This window comes from Phacochoerus africanus, chromosome 15, assembly GCF_016906955.1.
Source record: "Phacochoerus africanus isolate WHEZ1 chromosome 15, ROS_Pafr_v1, whole genome shotgun sequence".
Taxonomy (NCBI): domain Eukaryota; kingdom Metazoa; phylum Chordata; class Mammalia; order Artiodactyla; family Suidae; genus Phacochoerus; species Phacochoerus africanus.
Window position 1 is genome coordinate 90502364 of NC_062558.1, and position 11837 is coordinate 90514200.

At 48.3% G+C, this 11837-nt stretch overlaps 1 protein-coding gene across 1 annotated transcript; it reads right to left on the bottom strand.

Annotated features, from left to right (window-relative positions):
* Window positions 1–854: 854 nt before the first annotated feature.
* FAM170B (family with sequence similarity 170 member B) lies at window positions 855–3391 on the bottom strand. The gene is made up of 2 exons (XM_047759407.1): window positions 3265–3391; window positions 855–1904 (listed from the first exon to the last, which is right to left on the bottom strand). Exons 1-2 carry the CDS (start codon window positions 3374–3376, stop codon window positions 1153–1155), a joined length of 864 nt encoding a protein of 287 aa, XP_047615363.1. The 5' UTR covers window positions 3377–3391; the 3' UTR covers window positions 855–1152.
* Between the last annotated feature and the right edge of the window lie 8446 nt (window positions 3392–11837).

Consider the following 11837-nt stretch of genomic DNA (forward strand, 5'->3'; position numbering starts at 1 on the left):
CTGACTTTGAAGAAAACTCCCGGTCTTACTAATTCTCCCTATTCTTCAAGCCTTTGTGAATATCAACCTCTTTGGGAAGTTTTCCTTTCTCATCAACCAGCATGAGAATAATAAAACTTTTATTTTATTTTTTTTACGGCCACAACTGTGACATATGGAAGTTCCTGGAGCAGGGGTCAAATCAGAGTTACCGCTGAGCTTATACCACAGCCAAGGCAACATCAGATCTGAGCTGCATCTGTGACCTACACCGCAGTTTGCGGCAATGCCAGATTCTTACCCCAGTGAGCAAGCCAGGGATCGAACCTGCATCCTCATGGTTACTAGTTGGGTTCTTAGCCTGCTGAGCCACAGCAGGGAACTCCCCCCCCAACTTCCTTTAGGTAATCCATCCACTTGCCATGCCCTTGCCTGTTCTGCCTGCCTCTCCCTGTGAGGTTAGGGCACATGTTTCATCAGCATGCCTAACACACAGTGGACCATCCACATATTTTCTTGAATGAAGGCAACCTCCTTCTTCAAGAGGGTGAAGACAAATTTTGCAGAAACATTTTGAAACGTGGAGTTGACACAGCTAAACTCACGGCTCAGCAGGATGTACCTGGCCCCTATCTCTACCTTCTGTCTCGGGATGTCTGTGCCAGTGTGGAACCTGTGGAAATGGCAGTTTCCTGTGGGTCCAACCCCAAACCATGATCCACTCCATTAGTCATTGACTTAAACGTTGAGTATTCAAATTTAATCCCATTAAGACAAGATATAGAACAAGGGCATATGATGGGTTCCTAACAATCAAAAAAATAGGGCTGAAACTTCATGTGCTGTTGGCTCTCCTGTGAGTCATGACCTGCTTGACCCACCAGCAAAAATAGAAATCCCTGTGGCCACCTGCTTGCAGGCTTCAGATCTTGCACCCACCAAGATCTGAAACACTTGCTTCAGGTTTTGAAATGGATGCTGGTTGAAATGCTCTGCCCTTTGGGAGGGGGCCTTCCCCAGCCCTTCTCATGGCCTGCCCAGCTCTACACTCCACTAGCTTCCTTTCCCGGCCCTCATCGTCTCTCCCTGCCCCATGGCTCTGGTCCTTACAGCTAGGAAAGGAGCAACTGAGGTGTGGGAGGTGAGGGCAGGGCAGGGCACATCACCTCCAGCTCACTGCTTCTGTGACTGTGCCAAAAGCACCTTGACCTGGGCCCTTGGATATTCACTACTATCCGAAGCGCTCTGTTCCTCCTCCTCTGGCTCTTGCTCCTGCCCCTGGCCCCGGGCCCGCCTTCTCTCCAGCATCTCTTCAAAAAAGATCTGGCAACTGAAGCCCTCCTGGATGCCATACTGGGCGTGCTCCAGCAGCGCCTCCAGTGTGGGGAAGACCCGGCAGCAGGCCACACACCGCAGCCCGTAGTTGGTGGTGACCAGCCAGTCTGGGGTGTCCCGCAGCTCCTGCAGGCAACATTCCAGGGGGGCCAGCAGCTCCGTGTCATCAGACTCCAAGCAGCAGTTGTTCTTGCTGGCTTCCAGTTCCCAGCGCAGGTCGGTGCTGGAAGCCATCTCATAGGAGGTGCCTTTCTGCCTCTGCCTCTTGATGAACTCGGCTTCGTGGATGCGGGGCTGCCGGCTGACAGGTTCGAAGCCGCTGTCCGTCTCCCAGGCCACAGCCACGCCCTGCACGGTCTTCACATGGGTGTAGAAGGCGCACATGCTTTGCTGGGCAGCATCCTCGTTGCTGTATGAGCTGGAATAGCAAGACTGGCACTGGGAGTAGGACTGGTACTCGGAGGAGGACTCGGACGATGGCGAGCTGCTCCAGCTCAGCATCCTCCGGCCCTTGCCCCAGAAGTAGATGTCCTCCTCATGGGGGATGGCTGGGCCCGGCTGTGGAGACGGCTCCTCTCTCTTTGTGGTCCCTGAGAGGTGGAAGGACATTTTCATGAGTACCCCTGAGGGATCAGCGCCACAACCCACCTCTGCACCCCAGATGGGTTCAGGCTCTGGGAGCCCCTGGGCAGGTACTTTCTCTTTTCTGTGACTGGTTCCCCCATAAGATGGGCATGAGATCATCTTGGGGGTGATGATAAGGGTCACATGTATAAACTGATGTATCTGTAAGTTGTGGATGTGATGATAAGGATCAAATAGTGTATGAATGTAATTGTCAAGCCCTTGACTAAGCCCCAAAGACATCGCCTGGTGAATACAGATTGTGGAACGTTCGTACAGTGTAATCCTCTTTGTTGAGAAGAAAGAATGAACTATTGTTACATGCAAAAACGTGATGAGTATCTAATGCATCCTGCTGAATGGAAGAAGCCAGGGTTAAAAACAAAAAACAACAACAAAAAAACCCCATAGAGTCCTTGATTCCATTGAGATGACATGCTAGAGAAGACAAAACCACAGAGAGAGGGAACAGAACAGGGGCTACCAGGAGCTAAGGGCTATGGGTGAACTGACTGCAAAGGGCCACTCACTCACTAGGGAACTTTGGGAGGGGCATGAAAATATTTCAGCATCATGATCTAGGTGGCGGTTACACAAATGCGTACATATCAGAATGCTTCAAATTGTGCACACAATTGGTGAGGTTTGCATATGTAAATCACAGCTCAGTGAAGTTTAGAAAGCCAGGCATGACAAGTGCCTTGACCAGGATGCTCAGCCCTACCTTCACTCTGTGACATGTCTCATCTCACCCCATGGGTGTCTTGTTCTTTTCTTGAATGCCCATTGGATCCCATCACTGTATAAGTGCTAAGTGCTGGCCATATTTTAACTCCTTTAGTGTTCCAAAACCCAAAGAAATTGTATTGTTATGCTTTTTGACAAATCAGGAAACTGAGGCCTGGAGCATTGAAATGACTGATGGAGCCTGAGCTGGTGCTGGTCACTCTGCCCCCAGAGCCCATGTGACCCTTAGGTGCTGCCCACGCACAGTTCATAGTCATCTTCAAGTTGATGTTTAGACTAACTATGATCCATTTATCACAAAGGAATTTTTTACTTCACTGCTAAAATCCCAGGATTGACGTCAATACTGGTTTTGTTCAAAGCGCATTAAAATACATAATGACGAACATTTTATATTTTCATCCTCGTGCTTCCTGAAATCACCTCATGCACTCACAACAGCTGCCTCGGTCAGGCCCACCATCCATCTTTATGGCCAACACGGCACTTGGGTGACAGCACCGAGGGGTGACCTAGCACCGACCCCCCTCCATGACCCCTCTCAGGGACACACCAGCCACACACTATCTTTCGACCTACCTGACCAGCGCACTTCCTCGCTCTCCTCTGTGGACTCTGGGCTGGCCAGGCTGAGGGTGGCCCCGTCTATTGGTGGCTGTTTTCCCCTGTGGTCCATGAAGTGACGCTTCATGACTTGGCACCAGTGCCCAGGGGCTCAGAGCTCCAGCTGGTCTGTGAGAGTCGGCTCGGGCTGTACTGAAGCCCTCTGCTGGCCCCAGCCCAAGTGGCTGCTAGGTGCCCGTGGTCACTAGGCTCCTGGCTTGATTCTGTGACCTCATCAGTGACATTGGTCTGTTCTATGACCCATGGCAAGGACCAGGCCCAGCCAAGATGCCAGGAGAGGCTTCCCAGCAGGATCTCATTTGCCCTTGGGACCTCTCCCAACACACACACACATGTAAACACTTGTACATGCACCGACACATATGCCAAACACATCCCTGCAGACACTGACACATATGAACACACGTACACTCACATCACCACACGCATCATAATCACTCAGGCACACAGACACTCACACATACCCAAACACACCATTTAAACACACAGACATATACAAATTCAGCCACGTTGACTTAACCACACACACTCACATACTCAACATCCAGGTGGGCCTACCTTGAACTGCAGAAGCAGCGGGTGACTGGAGATCCTCCCCAGTGCTCCAAAGCCCCCACTCCTGCCTCACTAGGCTTCTTGGCTCTCTGAGGCCCCAGGCGCCTCCTCACGTCTTCCCGCCCTTGCCTAGCTCCAGGGACTCAAAAGCACCAGGGCTGTGCCCTCCTTGGGGCTTCACACTTGCCCTTCTCCGCCAGGGCTCTGTCACTCTCTGCAGAAACAGCGCTTAGCTGTTTTGACAGCTTCAGGAAAACAGCTCTCTCGTGCCCTCCATCTCTCTCTCACCTACCCTGCTTCACAGTCACTCCAGCACCCATTGCCTCAGACGCTATAATGTGTGCTGTGTACATGCATCAGGGCTTCCCTGCATCCATCTCCTCTGTCTTCGATGTCAGCTCCTTGAAGAAAGAGATGTCATTTGTTCCCCCTAAATATCCCTAACACCTAAAATGCATTGACACATTAACAAACATTCTAGTGCTAACTGTCAAATTAATGAATAAATAATTGAACACTTCAGATAGTTGGATGGGCTGACAAGGGCATGCCTGCCTAGGGGAGGTGCCATCTCTCTGCACCTCAGATTCCTGCTGACCCGCAGCAGGTTCACCCCACGACTCAGAGTTCCCCTCCCCCGCCCCCGCCCACACTTCTCCAACCTCACAAACCCCACTCCACACGCAATGATTCTGGCATGTCTTCCAGCCTGCTGTGTCTCTCTGCTCCTGGATGTCCTAGGGTTTGAACACACTTCCTCTGATCACTTCTCCCTATATCTGTCCAACCCCCGCTCAGTCCCATCAACTCTATTCCTCTGAATCCCAAATTCTCAACAGCTCAAAAGGTGATGGATTGGAAGTAATCCCAACATCCTGAAAGTAACACCAGCACTGCCCATGCAGCCAGCACCTAGAAGTACAGTCCTCTCCAGAACGTGAAGGAAAAACACCACAGTGCTTTTCTGAGTGATGAAAAGTCACACTTGTAACTTCAAGAGACAGTGTTCCCTGGTGGGAAGAAGAAACACTGTACATTATTCTTTCTTACCTGATAAATTCAGAGACTTGCCTTATAAGAACAAAGGGCACCAGCACAGAAATTAAATAGATCAGTGGAGGACAAAGGTAGTTTGGAAAAAGATCACATCATGCATCTGAATTTTAAGAGGCAAATAACAAAAGTCTGGGAGGAAAAAAAGACTCAGTCAATAAATGATGTTGAAAAGTTTTACTCATTATATTTTTTTAAATCAACTTTGGTCTTCGTATAAAACAACGAAGACTGTGTTCCTATGGCTCTGAGGTTACATTTTCATTGAAAATGTTTGGAAAGAAAATATAAGTTAACAGTTCTAATTATAGAGTGACTTTTCTAAACTTCAGCATGTCAATCATCACAAGCACTTAGACTCTTTGCCATTTCTTTAAACTTCATTACTTAAAAAAACCTCACTGTTTCAACTGCATTTCTTTGCTTTTTAGTAAAATTGAAATGAATAGTTGAGTAAAGGAAATGAACAGGCAAGTCCCAGGAGAAGGGCAGATGGCTGATAAACATATGAGAAGATGTACAATCTAACTATAAGAAGGAAACTACAAATTAAAAACACATGATGATATACTGTATATTGTTTTCACCCACAACACAAGCAAGAATTTAAAAGATTGACAGTTGTCAAGTGCTGGTAAGAACAAGAGGAAATGAACGCTTTTATACTCTATTCTTAACAGCACAACTTGCCTTTCTCAAAGGAAATTTGGTAACACCCATTACAATTAAAAGTGGGCTCTTTCACTCAGCAGTTGACTTAACATCTCTTTCCTGGGAAACATTCACATTTTGTGCTATGTACATAAAAATAGCACAAAGAGAAATATTTACTGCAGTCTTATCCATAACAGAAAATTAAAAAAAAAAATTTCAGAGATCCATCAAAGCGAAGAAACACTTAAATAAATTACAGCATAACCAAACTATGGAATACCACTCTGCAATAAAGAGATCTACATGTAATGATAAATAAATTCATGTTAAGTGAAAAAAGCAAGACAAAGGGAATTTCACTTAAGTAAAAACTAAATACGGTATCCCCTCACCCAAGAGCCCTAAACCAAGTCTATACAGTCTATGAATGCAAAGGCACAGAGAAGAAAATCACATCCCACTGGGACCAGGGGTGGGCCTCAGGGAAGGAACAAAGATTAAATGAGGCTGCAGGAGATTGTGGGTATTTTCCAAAGATGACCACACCGGGGTATCTCCCATTGCATGTGCTCCTCCTACAAGGTGAAGTTGACAGGCCTGCATCTTGAGATGGGGTTCCTCGTCCTGAACCAGGGTGGACTTTGTAACTACCTCCACCAATAGAATTCAGAGGAGTGATGCTTTCAGACTGTCAATGCTAGGTCATAAAAGACAATATGACTTCCTCTTGGTTCCCTCTCTGTCTCTCTCTCTCTCTCCACTCTCCTTAGGACTCAGCCACCATGTTGGGAGGAAGCCCAGGCCACGTGGGGGTAATTCCAGCCAACATTCCAGGCGAAGGTCCCAGCCAAACAACCACCAGATGGGTGAATGAACAAACTTTCAGATGAGTCCATCTTCCACGCCTTGAATCTTCCAGCTGGGGCCCCAGCCATCTCAGGGCAGAGACAAGCCACCACCTCTGAATCCAGCCATCTGCCTTGCCTGAACGCCTGACACTTGGGAACTGTGAGCCTAGTTCCACACACTGCCTTTTAGGAGTGCAGTCTCTTACTCAGCCATAGTGATTCAACAGACTCTCAACTTAATGCAATGTTGAAAAATGTTCTGCTAAGATGGCTCACTGACCAAAATCTATATTGAAGGGCACCATCCTGGCCCAGCCAAGGGCACAGCTCCCCCTTCACAACTGGAAAGGAAGGCTCCTACCACCCATTGGCATAATTGTTTAATCCCACTACTCAGATAAAACAGCTTCAAAGTTGTTGATCCTTGGGAGACTACTTTACCAACTAGAGTACATGTTTGTACACAATTCCCTTTGTTTTTTGCCTTCAGTTTCTTGTTGAAAACACCGTTTTCTTTTCTTTTTTTTTTTGTCTTTTTGTTGTTGTTGTTGTTGCTATTTCTTGGGCCGCTCCCGAGGCATATGGAGGTTCCCAGGCCAGGGGTTGAATCGGAGCTGTAGCCACTGGCCTACGCCAGAGCCACAGCAACGCGGGATCTGAGCCGCGTCTGCAACCTACACCACAGCTCACGGCAACGCCGGATCGTTAACCCACTGAGCAAGGGCAGGGACCGAACCCGCAACCTCATGGTTCCTAGTCGGATTCGTTAACCACTGCGCCACGATGGGAACTCCGAAAACACTGTTTTCTAAAGTCACTTGGGTCAGTTCATTTATCATTGCAGAGTCTACATATGTTCTATCTAACCCTCTGAACAATCCCACCAGGGAGATGCTTACCCACATGTTACAGAGAGAGGTTGAGATTCCAAGGGGGTAGATGAAGAACGGGCAGGAGATATGAGGGTGGGGGGCTGACACCTCAAGCCTGGAGTCAGGGATGCCTTGTCAGGCTGCTCAATACTGTCTGCCCTGGGCTGCTTTTCAGGGGTGGCTAGACAAAATCCCGCTAAAGTGTCGCACTGTCCTTCAGCTTCACGTCCCAGCCCTTCCTCCTGCTCCATGCAGATATATAGCTCAGGCCACCCATACAGGGTTCCTGGCTCCCAGGGGAAGGGCGGGAAGGATGGTTATGGCCTGGGCCCACCCAAACCCCTACATCCCAACCCCCTCAGTTTTCCAGCTGGATCTCCAGCCTCGCCAAGAACGCCACGCTCCACTGCCGAAGCCGGCAGGCTTGGTGTGCAAAAACCCCAAAAGGACCAACGCAGCACTTTCTCCTAGCTCTGACTCCTGGCCAAGTCATTTCACACATCACATGCGAGGCTTAAACCTCATCAAGAAGGCCTGGAGGATTTTCCCTGCTCAAGTTTTCTTCCAAAACCTCCTCTTCCCAAGCTCCTTCTTTTTCTTAGCCAAGAAGAAGCTGACAGGAAACGAACCAGCCACAGCCCCAGCAGGAAGCAGAGACGCCACCTCTTGCTTCCTTTGACTTCTAACTCCAGAGATTGGCTTGTGCCACACTCTAGGCTTCAGGGAGAATCAGATCATTCATCCCAGAGCTGATGAGCCTCCAAAAATAGCTTGCCACTTGGCCAAGGAGCCCGGCGGGAGCAGTGCACAGGTTGTGACATTTCTGTGGCTGAGCAGCCGTGTAAAGTGTCTTCAGTGGGCCACAGTCCTCTTTTCATGCTAGGAAGTAGGGCCCCCTGAGAGGGTTCCAGCCACCTTGTCACTGCCTTTCTCACAAAACTCCTATTATCAGAGTTGATACCGAGGAAGGTGGGGAGTGGCAGGCTGCCTCAGACTACAGGCCAGGTATAGGGTGGGCTCCAGGAGGGAAGTCTCTCCCAGTGAAAGCCAATTTCCAGGAACTCTTGCAACCTCAGCCTCCTGCTAATGCTGCAGAGAAGGTGCCAAAAGATAAGCTGAGGATGAGTGTGGAGAAGGATTATCTTCAGAGCTCATTTTCAGTTGCTTCTTGTAACTATTTTAAAAAGAAGTGAGTCAGTGGAACACGCAAGTAAAAACTCGGCCGCAGAGAAATGCGATATAAAGAGTTTCCCTCAGCCTCCCCAAGCAAACGGGGAAGGCAGTTTTGCTTTTGTTTTCCTTTAGACTTAATGACAGGCTGCCGCTTCTCCGTGGTTTGTTTGGAGCTGTCCCGGGGTTTTGACCTCAACCTCAGGGCACCCACGCAAATAGCCTAGGACTTTCTCTGTCATCAGGGGTCAGGGTGGGGGACAACCCTCAGGCTGGGCCCTCCAGCATGTCATCCCTTGCTGTGCTTCAGGCCCCAGAGCCCCAACCCGGTCCAGCGCCTCTCTGCCTCCTGCCTGGCTCTGGCTCCAGGGGACTACAAATGTTCAATGCGATTTTTGGCTTCAGAGTGTCTCCCCCTCCGCCCACCATGTGTTTCCTTGGAAAGGTGATCTCAGCTGGGAGGAAGGCCATCCCAGTCGAAGGCCATGCACGTGACCCAGGAGCTCCAAGATCGCAGCTGCTGGTCACTCCCCTTGATGTGCTTGGTGAGCCACGCTGGGAGTTCTGGAAAAGGGCTGGGTCTTCCTTCTCTCTCTGTCCAAAATGCGCTGGCCCTAGGCCACCCCAGACACAGCTCTGGGGCCACCAGTGGCAAACTCGTACTGAGTGCACCTTCTGGAAGCATGGCTCCAACTTGGAGGGGGCAGTTTCAGGACCCTAAAGGCCAACAAAGAGTTAGCACAGTTTCTAAATGTGCTGAGTTTACTCCCGGGCAGCCTCCAGCTCACATGCAAGCATCTGCAACACCCACTGGAAAGTAGCTCGCAGATCACCCGAGCAGAACGGGGAGGATTTCTTTTCATCCCATCAACCAGAATGACTATTGCAGACTCTGATCTTGAGACTGGCATTTTCCCTATCCCAGTTCTTCAGAGAAAGTGTCTCTCTTGTAAGATGATGCAATTGCTTAATAGTAGCAGAGGTGTCCCAGGGAAAACCAGCCACTCTCCCTGCCCCAGCACACCACCCAAAGCCTTGTAGCTGATCCACTTTGTCTCTAAGAGGAGGGAAGTGGGAATAAGAAGGGGGGCTTCTGGAAAGGCTGGATCAGGCCGTGTGAAATTCCTATAGGAATCTTCCCAAGAAAGGAACCCAAGGCCAAGACTTAGGGGCTAGCACATGGGGCAGTCCAGGGAGCCACACCAGAGCACTGCTGACTGCACCCCTGCAGTGCAGTGAGACCGGCTCCAGTTCCCCCTCCACAGAGGGGTTTGTATGTGTCTGTGCGTTCTCTGTGGACAAACCTTGCCTTCCTTGGTTAAAATTGATTCCTAGGTATTTTATTCTTTCGGATGCTGTGTAAATGGAACTGTCTTTTTCAGATTGTCCATAACTGCTGTACAGAAATACAACTTTTTAAAATTCAGTTTTGTAGCATGCGCTTATTAATTCTAACAGGTCTTTGGGGGAAGGGTGGATTCCTTGGGGATTTCTACATATAAGATCAAATCATCTGCAAGGAGAGATAGTTTGACTTCTTCCTTTTCAGTTTGGACATCTTTTCTTTCTTTCTCTTTCGTAACAGGCTCTGGCAAGAACTTGATTATTCTGTTGAACTGCAGTGGTGAAAGCTGGCTTCCTTGTCTTGTTCCTCATCTTCAGGGACAGATTTCAGCCTTTTACCACTGAGAATATTGCTGACTTTCGTATTTGGCCTTTTTCATGTTGAGGAATTTCTCTTCTAACCCTAGTTTATTGAGTGCTTTTATCATGAAAGGATGTTGACTTTTGTCAAATGTTTTTTTCTGCATCCATTGACACGATTATGTCCCTTCATTCTATTGATGTGGTGCATTGCATTGCTTGATTTTTTTCAAATGTTGAACCACCCTTGCATTCCCAGGATAAATCCCACTTGGCTTCGTTGAAGTAGGCAGCTGTGATACGAAAGCTCCATGGGATCAGCATGTTCAGGTTGATGAAATTAACCATGCTCAGTGGTTAATGAATCAGACTAGGAACCGTGAGGTTGCGGGTTGGATCCCTGGGGTCCAGGAGACAGAACCAGGCTCTAGCACATCCACAGCGCACAGGGAATGGGCAGAAGGTAGCGAGAGCAGTGCACCTCCCCCCTGACCACCTGTCACCCGAACCAGCCAGCATCCAAGGTGCGATGGGCACCAACCCTGGGGAGGAGAGAGGAGCCCCCCAGTGCTTCAGAGAAGTGACTCAGCATTGATTGGCTTCACAAGGAGCAGACAGTGCTCCTCAGACACCATCCCAAGTCAACCCTGGCTGTTAGAAATTCAACAAATATAATAATAATCAGAGGGGAGCATATATGAATTATGTATTATTTGCAAGAGAAGACTAAGAGCATCTGCATATTTAAATTTTGAATTAGAGTTTTTAATTGATTCCCTAAAATTTGAAGATAACCCAGCAAATATGACTTTGTATATTAGCTACAACACATAATAGGCTGTCAACATAGCCCAGCTTCACAGGCAGTGGTACATGACAGTGAAATAGCACCACAGAGGCCACCCAAATGATTTTTTATATTACTTAGCTGCCTTTGTGAAAGAATTGTGACTAGCTCATGGTGGAACCACACACAATGTGTGCACAAAGTAAAGCTGGTTTATTGGAAAATGACAGGCCACAAATATTAGTCATATGGTAAGAAGTAGTCATCGCCCTGTAGGATTCACTACCTGACCAACAGCAAATTAAATTGATCACAATATAAAGCCGAATGAAGATCATTAAAAGGCAAGAATGGCAGCAGTTGAAAAATGGATCTCTCAGAGTTCCCATCGTGGCTCAGTGGTTAATGAATCAGACTAGGAACCATGAGGTTGCGGGTTCAATCCCTGGCCTCACCCAGTGGGTTAAGGATCTGGTGTTGCCGTGAGCTGTGGTGTAGGTCGCAGATGTGGCTGGGATCCCATGTTACTGTGGCTCTGGCGTAGGCTGGTGGCTACAGCTCAGATTAGACCCCTACCTGAGAACCTACATACGCAGCAGGTGCGGCCCTAGAAAAGGCAAAAAAAAAAAAAGACCAAAAAAAAAAAGAAAAGAAAAATGGATCTCTCCAGACCTCACTGATAATGAGGTTCCGGAAACAAGACATGCTTCCCTCATATTGCTGGGGTTTTTTTGCATGAGACAAGACATGTGCAGGAGGAGTTTGGCAGCTCAGCGCTAAGAGTCAAATGTCTTATCAGGACTCCGAGTCTCAGTCTAACATTGGACTATTTTAATATATCAGTGCCAAATATTTGGAACCAAAATAATTCAGGTTTCCAATGTGTAGCCCATGTTAAATGTAAGCAATGAAGTTGGTATCACGAGGCCTTATCCCTCCAGAAAG

Coding starts and splice junctions, on each gene's coding strand:
- FAM170B (XM_047759407.1), bottom strand. CDS start 3,376: ATGAAGCGTCACTTCATGGACCACAGGGGAAAACAGCCACCAATAGAC. Junction 1,905..3,264: donor CGAGGAAGTGCGCTGGTCAG/GTAGGTCGAAAG, acceptor TCCACCTCTCAG/GGACCACAAAGAGAGAGGAG.